At 41.5% G+C, this 24,964-nt stretch overlaps 3 protein-coding genes across 3 annotated transcripts; 2 read left to right on the top strand and 1 right to left on the bottom strand.

Annotated features, from left to right (window-relative positions):
• Positions 1 to 4,045: 4,045 nt before the first annotated feature.
• Positions 4,046 to 7,605, top strand: LOC139478197 (toll-like receptor 4). The gene is made up of 2 exons (XM_071260572.1): positions 4,046 to 4,054; positions 5,410 to 7,605. The coding sequence occupies exons 1-2, from the start codon at positions 4,046 to 4,048 to the stop codon at positions 7,558 to 7,560; spliced, it is 2,160 nt and encodes a 719-aa protein (XP_071116673.1). The 3' UTR covers positions 7,561 to 7,605.
• A 3,163-nt stretch (positions 7,606 to 10,768) lies between these two features.
• On the top strand, positions 10,769 to 12,180 carry LOC139480001 (uncharacterized). Its single transcript, XM_071262969.1, has 3 exons — positions 10,769 to 10,896; positions 11,037 to 11,099; positions 11,935 to 12,180. The coding sequence occupies exons 1-3, from the start codon at positions 10,784 to 10,786 to the stop codon at positions 12,164 to 12,166; spliced, it is 408 nt and encodes a 135-aa protein (XP_071119070.1). The 5' UTR covers positions 10,769 to 10,783; the 3' UTR covers positions 12,167 to 12,180.
• A 5,293-nt stretch (positions 12,181 to 17,473) lies between these two features.
• On the bottom strand, positions 17,474 to 24,914 carry LOC139478937 (armadillo repeat-containing protein 1-like). The gene is made up of 9 exons (XM_071261632.1): positions 24,824 to 24,914; positions 24,313 to 24,417; positions 23,753 to 23,827; positions 23,228 to 23,319; positions 22,359 to 22,469; positions 21,708 to 21,807; positions 20,520 to 20,636; positions 19,859 to 19,933; positions 17,474 to 19,208 (listed from the first exon to the last, which is right to left on the bottom strand). The coding sequence occupies exons 2-9, from the start codon at positions 24,385 to 24,387 to the stop codon at positions 19,014 to 19,016; spliced, it is 840 nt and encodes a 279-aa protein (XP_071117733.1). The 5' UTR covers positions 24,388 to 24,417; positions 24,824 to 24,914; the 3' UTR covers positions 17,474 to 19,013.
• Positions 24,915 to 24,964: the final 50 nt, after the last annotated feature.

The following is a 24,964-nucleotide window of genomic DNA, read 5'->3' as shown; positions in this document are numbered from 1 at the left end:
TTATAAACAAACATGGCGCCGCCCTCGTCATTCGGCGATCGAGTCAGAATTAACCATCGGGAATCTGGATAAACTACAGGGATAATTGCTATCATTATCAAAAAAACAGTCTAACATACTGAAAATCAGTGTCTTACTGTGACGTAGCTTAGCCATTTTATAAGTTTGGGCAACTTTGGAGATATAGATTTCGAAACAATTTTGCAAGGGCACGAGGCCGAGCCAAGCGGGATCATTAGCCATATCTGTGCTTGTAGACCCCTGCGGCTTGAAACCTTCTCCCCAAATTAAAATAGTTGTATTTGGCCGAAATATGTTTGAATTGTTACCTTGTTTCGTTTTGTCGCCGTGTGTACATCTGACTACACTTCTTAACGTTATGACAGAACAGACCGACTGTCAACAACATCTGACTGTGGCCGTGACGTCTCATAGACTAGGTTTAGAGTAGTTTCCCTTTGACAAAGGGCAGTTACTCTAGCGAATAGACCGATGGATTGCCGCGAAAGGCAAACAACTGTTGTTTTGTGTATATGTTGCTTCGCCACTGTATAAGAAACAGATTTTAGTTGGAACTATACTGGCTACTGTCACTGTCCGACTGACACATCACTTACCCTGTGACGTAATAAATATTAATGCGCGCATTCCAGGAAAACTCGCAATGTTTCGGTAATGTTTGTGAGAGAGGGAAAGCGATTTTGAAACACAGAATTAAAGAATGACATTATATGATAAAGAGGTTATCACGCAAGGCTCGCTAAATACAATGTTTATTCCTAATGCAGGATATTAACCATCCCCAAACACACTCGCGTGATAACCTCTATTTATCAGCAGCAATAGACAAAACAACGTGTATTATGACAATCTCTGTCAATATGTTGACAAGTTCATAACAGACTCCGAGAGTAAGCCTCTTTGAAGTCAATACTAAAAAACAACTGATATACGTTTTCCGCAATCACATCGGAGGTTGACAACGTCAAAACGAGTTGGTATGTGTGTTGTTATATCGGACAGAGTGTCTGTCAGCGGATCTGCATGACGGACAGGAGTTGAACTGTCCAACCTAACCCATACTGTGAGGTAGCGATGTTATAGTGCTAGCCCACTGAGATACCATGCCGCAGTTTAACATGAATACACCTACTCAGACACAGTACACTGGCTCCGAGCCGACCAGTCCTTGTTTAAGCTCCTTGATGCCAAGTGCCAGACAGGGTAACAACAAGTACCATCTATTAACATCTTTTGGGGCAGTTTTAATCACTAGGCCCGAACGCACGAAATGTGTATCTTTGAAACCGATCAAAATGTATTTGTGCGTGCGTGCGTGCGTGCGTGCGTGCGTGCGTGCGTGCGTGCGTGCGTGCGTGCGTGCGTGCGTGTGTTAAAACGTGATTTCACCGACCCATGACCAGAGCTTTCTTGTGAGGAGTAGTGCACATTAACCTCACATCGGATGACATATTGCAAACAGGATATCAGTGGACACGTACCAAACTGAAGAGAATCATATTGAATAACAATCTTGGTCCTTAATGGTAAGGTGAGGTGAAATGAGGTTTGACATCACATCCAAGATTATTGCACTTATATAGGGACGTGAATGCAAGTGTGTGGCTGCTTCTACTAGTCCGGACTGATGCCGATTTATACTGCTAACCCACTGAGATATCATCCCGCAGTTTAACATGAATACCCAACTCAGACACATTATACTGACTCTGACTCGACCAGTCCTTGTTTTACCACCTTTAACGCCAGACAGGTAACAACAAGTACCATCTTTTAACGTCTTTTGGTATGACACGGCCGGGGATCGAACCCCGGATTTTCGCTCTCCTTGCGGACGCTCTACCACTAGACCAGGGAAGCGGCCTGATCCTTAGTGCATTAACAGATATATGATGTAGAGTATCAATATAAATGAGCAATGAAAAGTTGAATTCATTTTCTGGACACGGAAAAGGATGTTTAAGAGATCTGCTACACATTAAACAAAAAACGTACACTCAATGAGTGAACTACCTGCTTGACATCACTAGGACAACGATGTACAAAGGATGCTCCATGTGCTCTACCTCCCAGCGGAACATCCTGTTCGCGACGTCCGTACACAAGCGGTCGGAATACATTTTCAGGAAGTTAAATATTTATGCAGTTACACAAAGTATACATGTGGACTATGATTTGATCGTTTAACCAGTGCAGATTGAAAAGATGACATTGATTAGTTTTGTTTGATTGTTTGTTTAACGCTGCACTTGGCGCGACAGTCTGGAGCTCGGTGATTTCATTTGTAAGTCGAGCATTCTCTGTTATAGCTTCAAAATGGACGCTTCATTTCGGCGACCAGACATATACATGATCAGTCTGGCTTCAAAGCCTGCATCATTCATAGCCTGAATCGATGTCGATTTGTAATGTTATTTTTAGCAATTGAGGAATCCCCTTAAAGTAGTTCTGTATGTCTCCGCTTGACACACTCCGGCGCAGTGGTGACTTAGCATAACACGGGGTACTATGCTGGTCACATGGAACTCTGGATAGGAGAGTGTCCGCTCGATTGACGTAATCACGTGACATACTGACGTTCATCGGGAAATGAACGACAGTCAGCTTTGCGAGGTTACCCGCTACTGTTAATATGTTGAGTTGTGTAACAGTGGGCTAATTCACTAGAAAGCGCAGTCATGCATATGCAAATAACAGTATAATTATTCTATTAAAAAAAATACTTTAACAAAAAGGTGTAAGTGTCACGTGCAAACTGTGACGTAGGTTGCTTATGGAGGAACCTCTTAGCGAGACTAAATGTACCACATATGTTCTAAATGACAATTAGAATCTAGTAACAAATGAGTGTGCAAAGACAACCTCCTATCTGGAACTCGCAGGTGCAAATACCAGCAGAAGTACTAAAAGAGATTTGGCGAAATAAACTTCAAACACTCGAATGTTTGTTTGTTTGTTTGTTTGTTTGTTTGTTGTTAACGCCGCACTCAACAACATTCCACTTATATGACGCGGTTAATCAACAATCAACTCTGGAACACAAAATTCATTGATATGAGCATCGATCTAAGCAACTGGTATACAATGACAAGCATCCAACGAGTCCACGAGCTTGACCACCCGATCTGATGACAGGCATGATGAAGACATGCTGAAGACAGGCTCCTGGATCAATCAAATTAAAGCCAAAATTTATCCTGGTAAGTCGTTCGTATGTGCTATTTTGCGAAAGTAAACCACACTAAACCACATAATTTGACTGCGCTAAATGACACAGTACATGTGTTCCATGCATAGTGTTGTAACTGCATCCCATCTCTAGCATTTTGTAACTGCGGCGCCGCCATGTTGTAAAGGAACTCACATGAACTTTACCACACTTCAGTCCATCCTACTACTCAGTTAACTGGACAGGGCGAACTCGTCACAGGATGATCTAGAGGAGGCGACAAAGCTTCGATTCAGTCTCCGACCGCAAAGTCCGCACTGTTTTTAAACTTGTTCATTTTATCAACATCCTTAAAAGAGGCTGTACATAATGTTGATGTCTCATATAAGAAATATACTGCGCCCTTCAGCCATGGTTATTCTCCCTGGAGTGTTTTGTTGAACGATAAACAACGATTTCAAATGCACTCGGAGTCTTCGTTGTCACAACATTCGGTACATTCAGTACATACAGTACACTGGATAGGAGTACCTAGCGTCAGGATTGTTACAGGAGCCCAACAGGTTGGAGCGATTGCATGTCATCGTAACCCGACCTTGCGGGGCGTTGCTGTTTATTCCAGTCGCAAGCTCGCCTGGTCAAGTGTCGATTAAAAAACAACAACTGTAAATTGATTATTTAACAGCTCCAGTAACAAGGAAAAAGACTGAAATCTGTTCATCATTCGGGTATTTTTTTGGTTTCAGCTCGGGTGGGTGTTATTTGATCCAACAAGGAAGTATGAAGCCCTCTCTTTAAAATATCTCCTGGGCACAAGTGTGACATTGAGGTAGAACCCACAGCGGAACGTCGACCATGGCAATTGTGAGTATATTTTCTTGGTTTTGTCTGAACAACACATACGACTTAAGTCCATTGTAGGTTTAAGGGCACAACACACGTCGAAGTTCTAGGCTGAATTGTGTCTTGTTGTGCTGTGACATCACGAACCGATTTAAACACGTAGTCGTTTATCTCCCATGACAACAGACCTTACTGTCTGTGTCTGTGGGTGCTAAGACTTGTGTGAGATCCAAATGTTCACATGTTTTTTCCCTAAGGTTATATAGCTGAATATAACAAATACTGGTTGCCCTTTGTGCATCATAATGCGTAAAGCTACACGGGCATGACAAGTTAACCTACATATACAGGGGCAGTTGCTAGTTATAGTAGTTGTAGTTCAAGGCAATAACTAGTAGCATTTTTTCTTGTTCTATTTCCTTTATTTATTAGTTATGTTTTTCGTAGTAGTAGTAGTAGTAGTAGTAGTAGTTAATAGTTGTAGTGGTAGTAGTAGCAGCAGCATTAGTAGTGGTAGTAGTAGCAGTAGTAGTAGTAGCAGCAGCAGCAGCGGTAGTAGTAGTAGCAGCAGCAGCAGCAGTAGTAGTGGAAGTAGAGGTAGTAGTAGTAGTAGTAGCAGTAGTAGTAGCAGCAGTAGTAGTAGCAGCAGCAGTAGTAGTAGTAGTAGTAGTAGTAGCAGTAGTAGTAGTAGCAGTAGCAGTAGCAGTAGCAGTAGTACTAGTAGTAGTAGTAGTGGCCCAAGTTGTGAAGTCCAAAGTGCCATCAAATGATACCGCACTGGGATTTCTTGCGAATAATTTTGTACATTTAATTGGTGCTTACTAAAAACGTTTTGGGATTCGGTGCAAAACAATGAGGAAGGAACCTATTATAAAGTTACAGATTTCAGATTGTAGATGACAAAGCCTAAAATACGGTATACAAAGACATCTAACGAACATAGTGATCACATGGCAATCCAACTTCGCATTCACAGCAACTTCTGTTTGCCATACAAATCCTGCTCAAAATGTGACTAAAGGCCCCCGTTAAATGTTCAAAACATTTCTGGTGGACATGTTGAAGGCATTTCCAAAGTAAACGCATCAGTCACAAGAATGTCCGATGCAATTCTCTTTTTATACCTTTAACATATGTTCCATGTGTTTTTCTCAAGTGAACAATTTATTTGCCTTTGCATGTTTTTGTGCCTGGTACCACCTATGGGGGAGGATACGCTCATCTTTTCGCGAACACCATCATTATTATTTGATTTCATAGACCCATGCTTATGATTTAATAGGAATTATAGAATGGATTCGCTTTTAGTAGAGATTTCTTACGATTATGGAAAAATATTTTTCCGTTTTTATACATTCAACCATTTCTTCTTGCAGGCTTCACCTGTTGTCTTGGTTGCAGTTTTCTCGCTGACATGGAGCGCAGGTACAAACGTCTCCACCGGACATTGCAGGTGTAATGAGACACGACTGCAGCTGGTCGTTGATTGTTCCAGCTGTGACTTAAACTCTGTTCCCAACAATTTACGTGTGGATGTAGAAGTACTACTTCTCTCCCACAACAATATTCGCCATCTCAACAAAAGCCTTAACAGATATCAAAACCTACAACGTTTAGACATTTCCTATAATAATCTCATAGGACTGAACGAAACAGATTTCATCAATATGTTGAATTTAGAGTACCTAGATGTTTCCAGCAACAGGGATCTTGGACTTGCAAATGTTGGGATTGGGCTCTCTGGGTTAATAAACTCATCACTGAAGATTCTGAAAGCGAATCGATTACACAGATACCAAGGGCCGGGGATTGTTGTGAGGCGTCAGGATTTGGAGTTTGTTCAGCACACCAAAATAGAGGAAATTCATCTGGATGGAAACAGGATCGAGCTAATGGATTGCACAGTTCCTTTGCTAATGCCAAGGTCACTAAGACGAATATCCCTTAAGAACAACATGTTTCTATTTGGCTTGTACTTACTAACATCTTCAGAGTTAACACTCGAGTGGGCTGATTTTTCTCAACAGCACTCTTCCTATATTCGTCCATTTTCGGTTGACGAGATGTTAACAGTAAATTCAGCTAAGAATGAGAGGATTGGGTCTCTAAGTCAACCATGGCCAAACTGCGAGAGCAAACTTTCTATTAACAAGGCTCCTGTAGGACTTTCTGACGGACCATGGCCTGGTAACTGGACAATATTCATTCCTCCTAACATGACATTTCTCAATGTTAGTTCATCAAAACTGAGTTTCAACATTCTAAGGATGGGGCTCGGCCCGAATAACTTAAAACAACTGGATTTGTCTTACAACTTCTTCACACGTTGGGAAGGCCCAGTGTTTGGAACAGGCACAATAGAAACCATTGATTTGTCACATAACTACTGTGGATACATTCACGACAACTTTATCCCAAAACCAAATTCTGTAAAAACATTAAAGGCTAACTCAAATTACCTGGGACTAAGTCTAGGTAATAACAGTTTCAGTAGCCTTGTTAATCTTGTGAATCTGGTCCTATCGGTCAATAAGATAAGTTCTCTCCCACCCAATATCCTAAAAGATCTGTGGTCTCTTCAATATTTAGATATTAGTTCTAACAGTTTGAACTCTTGGGATACAGACATTGAAAGCATGTCTAATTTGACAAAGCTTGACCTCTCAAGTAACCTCTTTACAGAAATTCCACAACGTCTAAGGTTTCATATAGATAACATTTTTCATCATAGTTTTAAACTTGTTGTGCATAATAATCCTTTAAACTGTGACTGTCTTACACTGTCCTCCTTAAAATGGATGGAACGAAAAGGGGAAGGGGTCGTTGATATTGAAATGTTGACTTGTAAATTTGTTGATGGTAGAGAACTCAATATGACAAAATTACATGGTATTGTCATGGACCTTGAGAAGATATGTGCCTCATATGTTGGCATTATGATAGGGGCTCTTAGCATTGTGTTGTTAATTCTTGGTGTAGGTATCTCTGGGGTCGCCTACCGATACAGATGGCGTCTGAGGTACTTGTACTATTTGGTCCTGAACAGATACCGTGGCTATATTCCTGCAAGGGATGAAGAGCAAGAATTTGAATTTGATGCTTTTGTCTCATATGCTGATGAAGATCGTACTTTCGTTGTTAGGGATATGAGGCAGATTCTTGAAGAGCAAGAGAGACCAGAGGACAAATTCAGTCTGTGCATCCACCATAGAGACTTTCTTCCAGGAGAAGCCATCGCGGCCAACATCCTGAAAGCCATCAGTTCCAGCAGAAAGACTGTGGTGATCCTGACCAGGAACTTCCTGAAGAGCTACTGGTGTAGATACGAGATGGAGATGGCCAAGATGGAGAGTATCTACACTGGAAGGAACACCTTGCTGGTTGTAGTCATGGAGGACATTCCTGTGAAGGATCTTCCTATGGATATAGTGGAGGTGATGAGACGGGACTCGTACGTGGAATTCACAGATGACATGGAGGGGAATGCCGTGTTTTGGCACAGCTTAAAAAGGGGTCTTAGGGCCTGAAAACTGAATACCATGGAATACTGATACTTGTTTTGTATATAAATGGTGTTCCCAGTTCCCAGGACTGTTACGTACTTCCTATAACCACAAGATGTCAGTTCAATCTATGATAAAGAGAAGGGATTTACAACTTTTATGTAACATCTTGATATAATGCAAACGTTTGTGTTTGTCCAGAACTGGCAGACTTTGCTAAAAACAACATGTGAAATGACTTCCTCACCGAGTACGTCGAGTTCACAGATGACATGGAGGGGAATGCCGTGTTTTGGCAGAACTTGAAGAGAGGCCTTCGAGGATAAAATACGAATTGGGAGAAACACAGAGAATAGTTTGAAGGTGATTTATATAGCCATTTTTTAACAGATAGGATTAGTCATCTGTTGTGTGTATATCTAAATGTTTGTTTCAACACATTTGTAACAAGCAAAGAACCGTTTATTGTACAGTTCATATCACTGTACGCGCCCTTCCGATGGTTCGAATCCGTTTTGAATAGACTTGAGAATCTTACTGCAGGTGTATTGTATAGATATAGTACATATACATAAGCCAGTTGTTTAGGAAGATACCTTATTGTGACCCGACTGAACCAATGCATACCAGACGTGCTTTAATGGACGAATGTGCTCCGTGGTTTGGCGTGCATTTCCAGTCTAGATCTTGCCGTTGTAAATAGTGTCCTGTATGAAACTAAGACATTTTCTCTGTCATTTGGAGAAACAGTAATTGCTAGATTGTTGTACATCGTAAAATGTATTGTGAAGAATAATAAAGTGAGGTTTGTGTAACGTGGTTGCATTTGTTGGGGCTATCAATTGGTTAGTTCCTAGACCCCCTTTAAAATATCAGCAAGTGAAAATGCCGTTTGCTCAAGTTATTGACGAAACACAAAATGATAATCACTTATCTATTCTTGGCCACTTCTTCTACACCAGTTATTGGAGACAATTTACATGATAATCGCTGATCTATACTTGGCCACTTCTTCTGCATTAGTTATTGAAGACAATTTACATGATAATCACTGATCTATACTTGGCCACTTCTTCTGCACCAGTTATTGAAGACAATTTACATGATAATCACTGATCTATTCTTGGCCACTTCTTCTGCACCAGTTATTAAGACAATTTACATAATAATCACTGATCTATTCTTGGCCACTTCTTCTACACCAGTTATTGAAGACAATTTACAAGTTAATCACTGATCTATTCTTGGCCACTTCTTATCATTAGTTATTGAAGACAATTTACAAGTTAATCACGGATCTATACTTGGCCACTTCTTCTGCACCAGTTATTGAAGACAATTTACATGATAATCACTGATCTATTCTTGGCCACTTCTTCTGCACCAGTTATTGGAGACAATTTACATGATAATCGCTGATCTATACTTGGCCACTTCTTCTGCATTAGTTATTGAAGACAATTTACATGATAATCACTGATCTATTCTTAGCCACTTCTTCTGCACCAGTTATTGAAGACAATTTACATGATAATCACTGATCTATTCTTGGCCACTTCTTCTGCACCAGTTATTAAGACAATTTACATAATAATCACTGATCTATTCTTGGCCACTTCTTCTACACCAGTTATTGAAGACAATTTACAAGTTAATCACTGATCTATTCTTGGCCACTTCTTATCATTAGTTATTGAAGACAATTTACAAGTTAATCACGGATCTATTCTTGGCCACTTCTTCTGCACCAGTTATTGAAGACAATTTACATGATAATCACTGATCTATTCTTGGCCACTTCTTCTGCACCAGTTATTTAGACAATTTACAAGTTAATCACGGATCTATTCTTAGCCACTTCTTCTGCACCAGTTATTGAAGACAATTTACATGATAATCACTGATCTATTCTTGGCCACTTCTTCTGCATTAGTTATTGAAGACAATTTACAAGTTAATCACTGATCTATACTTGGCCACTTCTTCTGCATTAGTTATTGAAGACAATTTACATGATTATCACTGATCTATTCTTGGCCACTTCTTCTGCACCAGTTATTGAAGACAATTTACAAGTTAATCACTGATCTATTCTTGGCCACTTCTTCTGCATTAGTTATTGAAGACAATTTACATGATAATCACTGACCTATACTTGGCCTCTCCGTTTGCGCTATTTACAGAAGACACGATGCATGTTAACCATGTGAACACACCTGTCATATTCACATATTCGCTTAATTTGTCTCCCCAAAGACAGACATCATTTGAGACACAGCATATGAATTATACCTGTCGTTTGTACATTTCTGGCACCTTGGTATTAATTAATGAAACACTCGTCATGTGATTATCATGTAATCTCCACCTTCACATCACAAGATAAAATTACAATCCATCATATTTTTCGTCGAGGACATTTCCACACTATCAAGGTCATACGCAACTGGAACAAAATGCCATTAACTCTGTGTGAAATAGAGTTGCTTAGCTACACCAGCAGTCAAATGTCTATTTCTGGGGTTTTTAGCAGTGCGTGAAAGAGTATGATTCCATGCCGCTTTTAGGAATATTCCAGCAATATCACGGTGGCGGAAGAAATGGGCGTTACACATTATATCCATGTGGGGAATCGAGTGAGTGAGTGAGTTGGGTTTAACGCCGCTTTTAACAGTATTCCAGTCATATCACGGCGTGTCAGCTTAATGTGGGAGGAAAGCCCCAAGTGATGCAGGTCTCAGACGTTTACCACTTCGGTGAAACCCATGAGCACGGGTATGGTGCTGACAAACCTAGAAACATAATCGGGGCGAACCGGGATTCGAACCCACAATCATAGGTTTCTGGCGTGCCCAAGGGACGCAACTCTGCACATCGAATCGCGGCGCCTTAGACGACTGGGCCACCCGTGCCCCCTGTGGGGAATCGAACCCGGGCCTCCGGCGTGAGGAACCAACGCTTAACAAACCAACAACCAACGCTACACAACCGCCCTTGGGGTTAGGAGACAATGATTCGGGAATCAGGGGTGAGCAATGCACTCAGTGAGAAACATTAGAGTGTATTCCGGAGTCAGCGGTTGGAGGTGTTGGCATCCCCATCTCTCCCCATCCAATATTGTGGGAAACTTCCAGTTGACGGCGATCACCTCTTGTGCACCTCGGGAAGTTGTCAACTCAGCTGTGTCACTAGACACTAGCCACGAGTCACTAAGGAAACGGGGACATAGGAAACACCTGTATAGATTATGACGAAGACAGGAATAGTGTCGTGTGAAACGACAGACGGGAGCAAAATGGCGACCAGACTGCTTGCGGTGATCGTGTTAGTCACACTGTTGCCTGTTTTGGCGTCACAGAGGTAAAAGTGCTTCTGTTCTCTAAATTCGTATTTGCTTGATAGCTTAATTACTTTTTGTAATTCGTAAGTACGCTTCTTGGAGTAAAATACAATGTCATTAATCTGTGAATGTCCTGCAACGTTGTCTATATTTTTCACAGACACATCGCAAGACGCGGGGCGCTGTCTTATGTGGTGCACAAGGGATGTTTGTATATGGCTCAGTAAGCTAATGAATTATTTACATTTAATTAAAATGTGCTATGCAGTGGTTAGTTCTCTCGCTATGCTACCGCGTTTCCTCGCAATAACTGTAGCGTTACCTCGCTAAACAATTAATGCTGGGCTGGACAAACCAGTGTCGGGGGCATGAGTAACGATCCGGGACGTTCCTGGCACATACTGAGCAAGAACACACATGGGAAACACCCAATCCTCATTGCAGTCGGTAAGCATAAGGTACTGGAAACCAATCATCAGACCCAGATTTCAAACGGGGTAGTACACACAGAATAAAACAGCTTTGATTGTATTGTTTGTTTGTTTGTTTGTTTGTTGTTTTACGCCGCACTCAGCAATATTCCAGCTATATGACGGCGGTCTGTAAATAATCGAGTCTAGAACAGACAATCCAGTAACTGACATCATGAGCATCGATCCTCGCAATTGGGATACGATGACATGCATCAACCAAGTCAGAGAGCCTGACCACCCGATCCCGTTAGTCGCCTTTTACGACAAGCATTGTCACTTTTAACGGCAAGCATGGGTTGCTGAAGAGCTATTCTACCCCGGATCTTCACGGGTTTACACACATGCACAAACATGGAAGGTTATATGTGAATAAGTGAGGGGTGTCAGTCACAAACACACACACACACACACACACACACACACACACACATACACACACACACACAAACACACACACACCGCCAGCAACAACAACCCCATGTTCCAGCAGTGTTACAGACCGTAGTGTCCCATCTGCATATGTAAAGTTTATAGTATACGCGCCGTCAGATGGTTCAGACTAACACCCTATCATTTCTATCATAGCTATGTTCGTGACAACTACCCCGTGCTGGAGGCGACGCACGACACCAGCGTGGGCGGGCGGACCAACTGGGTAGACTGGGCCCGGGACGTCGCTGGAGCATCCTACCTGCCCGACGAGCTGCTGCATGGTCTCATCGAGTGCGGACAGGGCTATACGTTCTTCGCCCTGACGGCGTCGCAAGCCCTCATAGCGGAGCACAATATGTCGCTGCCTCTTATACCAGGAAAATAAAACTGCTTCTCAAACATGGATATATTTTTCACCGGATGTCTTGAGAGCAATGCGTACCGAGCAATGAGCAATGTGGGTAACTAAAAACATCGAATTTTTTTATGGGCAGGTGATCGCTGCCCCAGGTGTCCGAGTGGACCTCCCAGCAGATTTTTGATTGAAGTGAAGGTGTGCTGATGGTTAAGTCAATAGAAGTAGGGGATTGGAGAGGGTTTAGGGGGATTCTAGTTGGTTGATTATTGTTTAGACAGATGAGATCATTGGAGTCTATCCAGTCGTTAATTAGTGTGCCAAATTTGTCAGAAATTTTTTTTGTACCCCACAGTGGGTGGTGAGCGTTGAAATCACCTAAGAAAAGGGTATTTTGGTCGATAAATTTAGATAATATTTCCAGATCCTCTCCTAAAAAGGGTTTTGTTTTGTTATGATATACATTTATAATGGTCATATTAGTTTTGTTTGTGGTGGTTTTAATAGCCAGGCATTCAAGATTTGGGGTTGGGATGTTAATAGTTTCGTAATTTAGATGTTCCTTAATAAAGATACCGAGGCCTCCATGAGGGGGTCCGGGGAAATTTAATAGACGTGGTCTGTCCTGCCGAATGAAAGTATAGCCTGGTATTTTGAAGGCTTTTTAAGGTGATATTTTTGGTTTCCTGGACTGCGATTATTGAAGGTTGAATTTTCCCAAGGGCTATGAGTGCCTTAAGCTCATGCCCATTGGTGGTGATTCCATTGCAGTTCCACTGTATGAACACCATTGTCGTGTTTTAGAATGAGAGGGAAGTTTTGTAGGCCTAGATTGGGTGGTGTTCTGGGCCTAGATTTGGAATGCCAAATAGGGATAGGGTTTTATTTAAGTGCTCTGATGGCTGCCTGGAAGTTTTTAAAAGTTTTTTGGTAGAGGTTAGAGAGGAGGGCCAGGGAGTGGATTTTCTTAGGTGTGGTTTTTTTAAGGAGAATGGCTGCTGTTAGGAATTCTATGAGTTTGTTTGTGTTTGAATGTAGTTTCTTGGGTGTGACTTTTAGAGAGGGGGCTGTCTTGAGTGTTTGTAGTTTATGGTTGAGCCGCTGTTTCCTTGTTGCGTTGATCTTGTAGTTTATTTGTCTGTGTCTTTGTTGTGGGTGATTTGATGGTATAGGAATGGCTGATCTGGTAGGGTGAGGAGCTTGGAGTTGGGGTGGTGGGGTGGGGGTGAGGGAGGGGGGTAAAAGGAGGGGTAGGGCCGAGCTGAGGGGTGAGGGTTGTGAAAGGGATGGTACCGGCTTGGATTTGAAAGGGGGGGTCAGGATGAGGGTGGGTGCTGGGGGTGCTGGGGGAGGGGGGGGGGGGGGGGGGGGGGGGTTAGGTAACAGGGCCCTTTTAAGGTTGGATTTCCCCCCAGGGAGGGAGCTGGATGTGGAGTCGGAGGAAGTGTTGAGGTCATTGTAATCAATCAGGTATAGAGTTGAATGTAGGTATAGTTGCTGGTTTTGGCAGGTGTTGTTTTGTTATGTGTTTGTTGAGTTTGAGTATGTGTGATTGTTTTATGGGGCAGGTGTTTTGTGTAGCTGTATGTCCTTCTGTTTTGCATTGTATACAGTATGGGGCCCATGTGCACTCTGCGGCTTCATGTCTGTATGAGCCGCATTTTTGGCACATGGGCAGCTGTCTGCAAGTGGATGTGAGGTGATCAAATGATGTTGCATTTTGGTATTTTTTTCTAACGGGATTGACTTTATAGGTGAGTGTACCAAAAATGATGTGGGCGGGGAGATTTGTTGTTTTAAATGTTAGAAATACTGTTTGTGTGGTTGTCCTGCCCGGGATGGGTGTGCGGTTGTTAATGTTCTTGTAGTTAATGATTTTAGGTTGTGTGGAGATTGTATTTGCCATGTGGATCTAGTCTTGGATATCTTCTTGTGTGTCCCTGTGATCTATGTGAATAACTCCCTGTATTTGTGAAAACCAATTGGGCACCTGCCATGTTATGTTTAGTCCAGCAATGATTGGTTGTTTGCTGGCGTGTATGAGTGTTTCTTGTGTTGGGAAGGTAAGTTTGCAGCCTCTGCCACATCTGTTTATATATTTGTATGTTATGTTAGCTTTGTGCAGGCAGAGGGCGAACTTGTTTGTGGAGTAGGTGTCATTTGGGGGTGTGGATGTGGTTGAAAAAGCTAGTAGGATGTGTTTTGGTGGTGTGGATGTTTGTGGGGGTGTTTGTTGGGAGCATGATTTCTTGGTTGTAAGGTGAGATTCCAGGGGTGATTGGGAAGGGCGCTTTGTTTGTTTTGGGGAGGGTCTTTGTTGGGCAGTTGTGTTATGAGGGGTGGTGTTTGATTGTGGTTGTTGCTGAATAATTATGTGTGGTTCAATGCTATGTGGATGCTATGAGGCAGAGGACATATATTTGTACCTGTAAGAACAAACGTAATAAGAGAACAAAGGTGGAAACTTAACAATGGAAGTCAACAGATAATTGGCGCTGACAGATCTGCAATAGACAATGTGTTTAAGAGGCGTGTGATTTTGTCACGTTTCAAACAATACTAGGCATGTCTGAGTAACTCTCCACGGGGTCCATTATTTTTATGGATGGAGAGTTACGAGGATTTTCACCGACTTTTAAAACATATCCGTGACGTCATTCTATTGTTTAAATACTCCATTTTTTTCAAGAACAGACAATTGGTTGTGTTCTCCGCCGCTATTGCACGTGCGCCTAGCTCCGTCGCGACCTGGGTGCCGTTGTACAAAGCGATCTTAGCGCTAAGGTGATCGTAACTCCCATACCTTTACATAGACTTACGACAGTCGTAGCGCCGAGGGTGTTTTGTACAACGGCGCTCTGATCTTTACAATGCATGGTACACGGCACATTCGAATGTTTTGTCGAAGTGTAAGAGTAGGGATGTGTTTTGTTTGAACCATTTTCCATGAACTTCGAGACATCAAGACTAAGAAGTTTTCTTTCTGGGCCGACCCGTGAAGATCCGGGGTAGCATAGGTCTTCAGCAACCCATGCTTGTCTTAAAAGGTGACTATGCTTGTCGTAAAAGGCGACTAACGGGATCGGGTGGTCAGGCTCGCTGACCTGGTTGATCCATGTCATCGATCCAAATTGCGTGGATCGATGCTCATGATGTCAATCACTGGATTGCCAGGTCCAGACTTGATTATTTACAGACCGCCGTCATATAGCTGGAATACTGCTGAGTGCGGCGTTAAACAACAAACCAACCAACCAAATCTTTCTGGGCATGGGTTCGACAACCATGCATGTCATTTATGTGTTTGTTGTTTAACGCCAACAAATAACAGCAACATTCTAGCTGTATGACTGAGGCCTGTAAATAATCAATTTTGAACTAGACAATCCAGTGATTGATATTGTGAGCAACGATCCACATCATCAGGATACAAGGATACTCCGTCAACCGATCCTGACTAACCGATTCATTGGGTCGCCCCTTACGACAAGCAAAGGGTGCTGGGAACCAATTCTAACCCTGAATCTTGAGTACAGAACGGTGTAAGGCTTCTCGTGCATCTACGTGTTGTGACATTCGGTAATGCCGGATTCGTTAATTCTTTGCGATTCCTTTCCATGACACCATTATGTGTTAAATTGTTCACAGCTGATGAACTTGGAACACAGCCTGGAGGGAACTGAACTTAAAGAAACTGTACGACGGGAGGTTCTTAAAGTTTGGCGATAGCTATTTGAACTTCTCGAAGAATATCTCTCTTTTTTTGTGCATTTCAAACCGTGGGTCATGGACAAGATGTCCTCATTCTGTACAGGCCGAGTTTCCATAAACATCTGACGACTGTCCGAGTTTTCCCTAAGCTTCTGGTGCGAAAGGAGCGGTCCCGTAGCCTCGTGGTTAAAGCGTTCACTCGTCACGCCGAAGATCCGGGTTCGATTCTCGACATGGATACAATGTGTGAAGCCCATTTCTGGTGTCCCCCGCCGTGATATTGCTAAAAGAAGCGTAAAACCATACTCACTCACTCACTCTGCTGCGAAGGTCAGCTGACCACCATCCTCAGTGTAATGGTTCCTGTTACATTCATTGGTCTCTTTAAGTTTGGTCTCCGTGTCTCGTCGTTCCCGGCTGTGTGAAGGCGTGGTGACTTTAAAAGGGACAATCTCTACCAAACTGTTGGTCTCCAATAATGTCCATGGTTCTGCTGTCTGTAGTTACGGAAGATGCTTGCCAGGACCTCTCAGCGGTAGGAAATTATAGCTCGAGTAAGTATGTGTGTGTGTGTGTGTGTGTGTGTGTGTGTGTGTGTGTGTGTGTGTGTGTGTGTGTGTGTGTGTGTGTGTGTCCGTCCGTCCGTCCGTCCGTCCGTGTGTGCCTTTGGCCGGGAATTGCGTTTTGGGGGTACTCTCTGTTCTGAAAAGTTAGGAAGTGCCTCTTTCTGTAACGATAAACACAAAATTTATTAAGATGTGAAACGTTATCTCATTAAGTGAGTTTTTTCTTATGAGTATGTTAATTGACGTAGAACTCGTTAATCCTTTATAAACGATTAATTCATCCAATGCGTTATTCCAAAATTCAGTAAAGTACGTTTATAACGAAGACGCTTATAGCGAATTGTCGGATATAACGAACTGTGCCGGTCCCGGCCATTTGCTGTATAGATATATCATATGACAGGACATGAGTACTATAGCAGTTGTGTCAAAATTCAATCATGTAAGACAATTAATGGAACAATACACGTTTTATTCAGTGACTTTGGTTTTACACGATTTTTAGCAATATTCTAGCAATATCACTCCCGGGTACACCAGAAATGGGCATCACACATTGTACCCATATCAGGAATCGAATGGTGCAGACGACGGACGCGCAAACAAATACCCAATTCTACCCGACCCCCACACGTTTTATTCGAATATAGCAGGTGATGAGATGATAGGTGCAGACGACGGACGCGCAAACAAATACCCAATTCTACCCGACCCCGACACGTTTTATTCGAATATAGCAGGTGATGAGATGATAGGTGCAGACGACGGACGCGCAAACAAATACCCAATTCCGGAATAGGGACCAATGCTAACACAGAATCCTGAAGGAGTCACTTTTTATGACTACCATGAGGTCAAGGCAACCTACTGCTCTGGAATTAGCATAGGGACATAAGCCTACGTTACTGCCGACTTCATTCCAACTCATCATCCGAAGTACGCTTAGTTAACTAGCCTACTGTCCAGCCTATGTCATCACGCATCAACACTGCTTCAGAGAAGAGGGTCTAAGTAACACTTATTGAAAATGAAAACACAACATTAAATCTGCATGGTACAACTTCAGGTTTAATGTTCCACTGTACATTTGTGTTGACAGTAATTACATGTATAGACCAATGCCTTGCTGGCCAGGTGGGTGCTGTGTTTATATAGTGTGTAAGTGTGATGCAAGAGAGTGGTGTTGAAAGGTAGGAATGTAATGGGAAAGTGAAAACAGCTCCCAGGATGCCCAGCAAGGCATTAAACCCCTTGTCTGCAAGGATCGGTCATTGTATAATTCTCCATGAAATCCAGGCTATGAAATCTATTGACCAATAACGGAATCATTGAAAATGTGCAACCTCTGGACAATAATGTTTAAAAACCGACATTCTTCAATACACTATAATACAGTAATAACACTGCAATTACGTGTATTGTGTTTTGTCTTATCCAAGATGGCGGACGTTTCCGAGCAAAAATGTGTATAACGAACAACGGATATAACGAACTGATTTCTCTGGTCCCTTGTAGTTCGTTATATCCGTGTTCTACTGTACTTTGTCAGTACCAACACCAGATTACATAGCCAGGATTTCAAAGGACAGTACATTCATCTCATTCTCACAACAGACAATCTTAAAAATGGTAAAATGTCTAAAAGCAATACTTCTTGTCCATATCTAATAACATTCTTCCGAACACACAGTATTACCAAGTGCACACCCACAGTTTCATCCTGTGGCTAGTTTCTCCGACAAGTACAGTGCTTGTTGTTTAACACAGCTCTCACTAATATTCCAACAAGCACAGTGAAACCTGGCTATTGCGGAAATCTTGCTTTCTTGACCATCTTGTTAGGAACGCCAATTTACAAAGATATAGGACTCCATGTGATTCGTTAATGCAGAAACCTGTTAATCAGGACTATTTCACTGAGTAAAGTCCTGTATGATTTAACAAGGTTTCTCTGTATACTGTTTTACTCCATCTGACTGCAGCTGAACTAGTAAAATGTCTTTCAGTCTTGTAAGTTGAACTTATAATAGTCCATATATTAACACTAAAATACACTGAAAAATGAAACCATGAGACAAATTCAGGACAGTAGACTCCAAAGTTTTGGGCAAGACTGAAATTGTGCACCATATTTTCAGTAGTCCTATAATCAGAGGATACGGCAGACATCAAGCAATGTGTGATTGCCTTGATGGTTGTCCTGGACCACTTGCACAAAGGTACTGTAGGTTTGGCATAAACATTGTAGTGCAGACATTGTAACTGCCTAAATAGCAATTCTACATAAAAACAAGAACTCTCTAGGCTAAAAAAATAATAGTCTTGGTTATCAGGCACTACCCAAATCATCATAAAGTCTGCAGCACATTTTGTTTTTATTTCCATTTTCAAAAAGAAAAGAAAAGAAAATCTTCAAATATTCTGTCTCTCTAACACACAACGCTGGCAGAGCCAGTGCCTGAGAACCACTTCTTTTATTTTTTTAAGCCCTACCAAATCATCTTTCTCTTTCACTCATATTCTGTTATTTCTAAAAGCACCATCCTTGAGATATCCACATGACATCATCCACACCCCATTTATACAGCTTAAAATGCCAATCACCAGTAGAATGAGTTAGTGAGGAAGGATGCTGCCGAGCTGAGCCAGCCTCCCTCCTTCTTCTCATCACGCGCAGTGCGCGCAACGGCCTTGTCATCTATCACAGGACTGTCAGCATCGTCGGCAAGGTAACTGGGCATGTCAGAGTTCTCCTTCTCAGCTTCTTCCATCAGGGATCGGAATGACAGGAAAAGCTGAATTAAGGAGAGTTTCTATTAGACTATATAAACATTCTCAAATAAATACATCTCCTCCAGTGGCAGAAATATAGGTACAGGCAGATGGACTTCAAACAATGTCAATTGCTGTAATAATTTTAATGTTTTGGATATTAAAACAGTACTTTGGCCTCCATTTTTAGAAGTTGCCTTCTCAAGAGTTACCCTTTTCATTACCAGACACAACACACTGGATTATAATTCACTCAGCTACATGCTTCATACTCCTACAACCCGGGGTAGAATAGGTCTTCAGCAACTCATGCTCGCCATAAAAGGCAACTCTGCTTTTCGTAAGAGGCAACTAACGGGATCGGATGGTCAGGCTCGCTGATTTGGTAGATGCATGTCATCATATCCAAATTGCGTGGATCGATGATCATGATATCAATCACTGGATTGTCAGGTCCAGACACAATCATTTACAGACCGCCGTCATACAGCTGGAATATTGCTGAGTGCGGTGATAAACAAACAAACAAACATACTCATACATCATGTACATGCTTTACTTCTTTTACTTCAGAGTTGCACTTGTCCACAAGACTATCACTTATTAATGTTTCAGCAAGTTCCTCCACAAGCAGTACTATATCCCATTTATTCCTACGTCATGGCCTCCTCACCTCCTCTCCATTGTCGTCTCGGACCACCTGCTGGGCTGCCATCGTCTGCGACCTTGCTACAGCCTGCACCAGGCTCTGAAACATACAAATACACTTGACTTTTCATTCACACCATTGCCAGTCGCGTAAGGCAGTTTCATTTTGGAGGAAAATCCAACACAGTACAGGACAATGACCACGACTGTAGGTCTGCTGGTACAGTGCTCATGTACCCAGGATCATAATTGGGCCAAATATGGGATTCAAACCAAGCAGTTCCTTACACAAGCCCCTGACAGAATAGCCCATTTTTGGAGATCTCAATACTATCACTGCCCCCAGACGTAGCTCCCCACTGTGCTAGGCAGCCCACAACCATGCATGGAGTTGAACTCACAACCAACTGACTGTTGTGTTTTCAAACAATGACTGTTGTGATTCCGAATACTCTTCCCCCTGCTAAGGTATTTTGTTTGTTTGCCAATTTGAAGTTCTATTTCATGTCAACTTTCATGCAATTAGTTTAGTGAGAATGCAAGGAGACAGTTGAGTGCTTTTCTTTTAGTCTTGAATCTCATTTGGCTGTCTATCAATGTCAGGTTCACAAAACCTAGATCAGACCTAGAAAAAACAAATGCATATAATCCCATAAAAAAGACACTGGTGACTGGAGGTGACTGACCTCTGGTTTAACGTCGTTCTTGACCCGCAGTATGCTCCTCCTCTTGTTCATGTCGAAGGTGATGCTGATGACCCCCTTCACCTGCAGCAGCAGCTTCATGCACAGCTCCCGGTCACTCTGGCAACAGTTGGTGAAAGGATAACATAATTGCACCACAATTTATAAGTACAAATCTAAGACAAAAAGAAAGATTCCTGTTTTCTCAGGCACAGACTCATTAGAATAAGACAAACAAAAACTTCTGACACACAGAACAGACAACAAAGCCCACTGTTTCCAGGTACTTGTCCAGGCTTCTGTTTGCAACCACATTCATGTCTGTGCAAAACTCTTAGGTATACCTCCCTATATCACTGACAATATTTTCATATCTCAGTAGAGTTGGTATTAATATCAGAAATTATACTTGTAAGAAATAAAGTTTGTTGTTTAATGCGGCACTGAGCAATATTCAAACTTTATGATGGCAGCCTGTAAAGAATCAAGTCTGGACCAGACAATCCAATGATGGATATTGTGAACAATGACCAAGGCTGTCGGTATGATGACACGCTATCAACCAAATCCCAGTCTGACCACCCAATCTATTTAGTCAACTCTTTAGACAACCATAGGTTGCTTGGGACCTGTTCTAACCTGGAACCCCCTGGAAGAAATAGAGATAGATTTGGGTGCAAGGAGAGAGTGAGTGAATATGGTTTTATGCCGCTTTAAGCAATATTCCAGCAATATCACACTACTTTTAGCAACATTCCAGCAATATCTTGGCGAGGGACACCAGAAACGGGCTTCGAATATTGTACCCATTAGGGGAGTCGAACCCGGATCTTTGGCATGTCAAGTTAACGCTTTAACCACCAGGCTACCCGACCGCCCCGGGCACAAGGAGAGTAGTTCACCATCATGCATGGATTGACACTGACACAAGCCTCAGTAATTCGTCTGGTGTTAAAGGAATCCTGAAGGCTCATAGAAAATGTAGAACTTTAGGCTGTTTAGGGGTCGTCCTTATACATTACCATTATTCTAGCTAGTAAACATGGTAAAAGTTTCACATTCATGATAATGTTTCTTTTATGTTTGCTACAACCTTTCATTTTATATCCAGTTAATGGAAGCCTGTTTACTGACGTAGGCTCCATGCCTGAGCACCTAACAGTACAGATGGGTACAATGCTGCATACTGACCCTGTCTGTGATGCCCCTGAGTTGCAGGATGACCGACTTGTGTTTGTGGCTATGGTAACTCAGACTCTTGTTGCTCTTCTTGCTGCAGCTGCTGTTCCTTCTACAATTACAGTAATCAATATGTCTGTACGTCATCACAAATAGCAGCAACGTCTAGGGGCTTTCAAAATAGTTTGTACCTCTGGACAAGATAATTGATACAAACATTTTTTTTTAACAGTCAAGGATGGATTTAAATCTCCCAAAGAGGGAGGGAGGTTTTAATTTGCTTTTAGCAATATTCCAGCAGTATCATGGCAGGGGAAATGGTATTCACACATTAACCCAAGTGGGGAATCAAACCCCTGGGTCTTCAGTGTAACAAGCGATGCTTTAACCACTAACCCTCCTCCAAGAAACCGCCATGTGTGCTCACTTACAAGTCGGATGATTTGTCACCAGTAAGTTATTGTTATTTGTCCATGCAGAGGTAAGATTTGTATGTACTCTATCTTTAGTTTGGACACTATTAGTTTGTATAGAATATTTCAAACAAATCACTAGTTTCATTCTGAAAAAGTGAAAAGTATAGTGATGAAGGTAATCCATGAGGACTGAAAGGTTCAAAGTGAACTAGTGCTATAAATCTACAGGTGCCCCTCCACTGCCCACCTTGTTGAGTGAATGTTGCTGGTGTCTCGGAGTGGAGTCTGTTGATCCACCTCTGTAAGGATGAGGTACAGCTTCTCTGTCAGGGCCCGTAACTCTGGCTCTCCATCACTCCTGTACACACACAGAGAACCTCACCTTCTTGTCTTTTGATGTCAAATTATGTCAGCACAAGTCAATAACAGTTGAAACATCTGAGGCTTGTGTGTGTGCTTCCACTTACACATTTTGAAACAACTTGTAAGGATGTTATCTGAGAGGCACCTGTGTATTAATCACTGTATCTCGCGCAAGCTTTTTGTTTTGTTTGTTTGTTGTTTAACGCCGCACTCAGCAATATTCCAGCTATATGACCACGGTCTGTAAATAATCTAGTTTGGACCAGACAATCCAAGTCAACCAAGTCAGCGAGTCTGACCACCCGATCCCGTTAGTTGCCTCTTACGACAAGCATTGTCACCTCTCATCTAAGCATTATCTCCTGCGGAAGCCAGTTTTGGATGATAAAATACACAACACAAACAACAACATTCATTACTACTTTCATATATCTACATATGCTGCCAATCAGTTGAATTTCCACCACCTATAATTGGTTCTAATCAGTTTGTTTCAATTGTTCATTCAGAGAATAGGTTACAACGATTTTCTGGAATTTTCAAAAGTCAAAATCATACTTCTTATATAACATGTATGAAACTGTCTTATTGGTTGCATATGAATGATGAATGGTGTGTGACTAAATACAATGTATAGATTAATTAATGTAAAACATTATATATTGCATGTTTTAGACACTTTGATAATAGCATCAGTTTGGGTTACTATTTAATCACTAATTACAATTAATCAATTGATATTTTCAAAATGACCTGTTCATGAGTGCCTCTAGCTGGTCCAGCATCCCCATGAAGTTTTTCAGCGGTGCCACATTCTCCCCACTCTCCACCAGAAGCAGCAGCGTCTACAAAAACTCCATTGATGATCAACATGCCTAAAACATTCTCATCTATTTAAAGAAATCTGTAAAAAACCTGGAACAGAGATCAACAGAGTTGGTTCACCAAAGAATCTATACAAAATGATACTGCTCTGTAATTACATAGATGATGATGATAATAACAGTGTATAATATGTCATACAAGTTAAGTAATAAACATAGTAGATTTTGCCAAAGTGTTTCTTTGGAGCCTTAGAAAACTGGTGATTCTTACCTAAAAAGCACTTAACTTTGTGAAACCTGACTCCCTAAGAAACAATATTGTGAGATGTGTGACTGTGCATCTATATTGATTTAAATGTGTTTTGTTTGAAAATCAAATGAGTCCATATTGTGTGAAAAGCATTTCTACATAAAGATATTTGAACACATGCATGTGCATGGTTCTTATACATACCTCAAGTGCTAATGTTACAACTTTCGTGTCTGAATTTGAGAGTACGACAACAAGTCCTCCAACACAGGTGGCATCCTATAACACAGAAAGCCATATATGCAACTGAAACTCATTCATCAAACCAGATGATATGTAGTTAAATAAGTATCAAAGTGGTACTGTCAAGTTGTTACAATTCATTAAATGGTCCGATGAATTTAATTTGATAAATGTAATAGAAAGAATGAAATAGTTTAACAGTCATTACACTAGGTATTCACATGAACTAAGGGTGGCTATGATTTGGTGCTCATGCATTTCCAATGTAACAAGTGCATTATGAGAAATTGAGCCAATTGTTTCTGTGTAATCAGCATCATAAGAGAAATCATGCAGCTGTTTATTTCCACTTCAAACACATTTAATCCTGAACATAATGTCATAAAACGGTTAGTAGAACTTAAGTCACAATTTTTGTGAAATGTATTACAAGGCTTTTTCAGCAGAAACTTCATAACTCTACTATGATGGTAATCTGTTCACACTCAAAATATGAGGCTAAAAGCTACAGGCAAGCAAACCTTTGCAAGTGCTGCTCTTTTCTTTGGATCTGTGGCCAGTGTCTTCATGGCACTAATAGCATCAGTTGTAACCATTTTGATGAAATTATCTGATATAGTACCTTGCTGCAAAACATAATTAATAAAGTTGCAATAAACATGCCTCTGCGTGCAGATATATACTCTGCAGTCATAAATTCACATTGTCTCCACAATTAGACGTACTTCATGACGTAAAGTATATAAATCATATTGACATTTCGATTATAATTGACGCATTGACAAGAAGTTACAATTGAACCAGATTGACCTAGCCTTCTGACTGTCTGATCAGGCTTTAGTTAGCCTGTCCGGTATAGACAACGGTATATCGAATAGCAATGTTGAGAAATGTTGGGGACGAATGTTGACCGATGACCTCCTTTTCTCAAATAACAAACAAATGTATGTATATATTTATCTACTGATCATGAGCGCAATAGTTGTTAATGACAACGTATTAATTTCAAATATACACAATAATACATCTTACCACAAAATAATTTCAAAAGGCTCTTGCAAAGAAGGTAAACATGTACAGGCGAAGGTTGAATTTGCCTCTTCAGTACACTGCTGTTTGATTGGCTCGTTTACATTCAGAAAAGCGTGCTGATTGGATAAGTTGTTTGTGACT

Source organism: Haliotis cracherodii, unplaced genomic scaffold (assembly GCF_022045235.1).
Source record: "Haliotis cracherodii isolate W230 unplaced genomic scaffold, xgHalCrac1.p SCAF_4, whole genome shotgun sequence".
NCBI lineage: Eukaryota > Metazoa > Mollusca > Gastropoda > Lepetellida > Haliotidae > Haliotis > Haliotis cracherodii.
Note: the sequence above shows the minus strand (reverse complement) of the source record. Positions and strands in the feature narration are given on the sequence as shown.

What these genes read in the sequence shown, in the direction of transcription:
- LOC139480001 (XM_071262969.1), top strand. Translation starts at nt 10,784, where the DNA reads ATGACGAAGACAGGAATAGTGTCGTGTGAAACGACAGACGGGAGCAAA. An exon ending in CCTGTTTTGGCGTCACAGAG is followed by an intron (nt 10,897 to 11,036) that starts GTAAAAGTGCTT and finishes TATTTTTCACAG; the next exon opens with ACACATCGCAAGACGCGGGG. An exon ending in GGATGTTTGTATATGGCTCA is followed by an intron (nt 11,100 to 11,934) that starts GTAAGCTAATGA and finishes TTTCTATCATAG; the next exon opens with CTATGTTCGTGACAACTACC.
- LOC139478937 (XM_071261632.1), bottom strand. Translation starts at nt 24,387, where the DNA reads ATGGTTACAACTGATGCTATTAGTGCCATGAAGACACTGGCCACAGAT. An exon ending in AAAGAGCAGCACTTGCAAAG is followed by an intron (nt 23,828 to 24,312) that starts GTTTGCTTGCCT and finishes TCTGTGTTATAG; the next exon opens with GATGCCACCTGTGTTGGAGG. An exon ending in TCAGGGGCATCACAGACAGG is followed by an intron (nt 20,637 to 21,707) that starts GTCAGTATGCAG and finishes AACTGTTGCCAG; the next exon opens with AGTGACCGGGAGCTGTGCAT.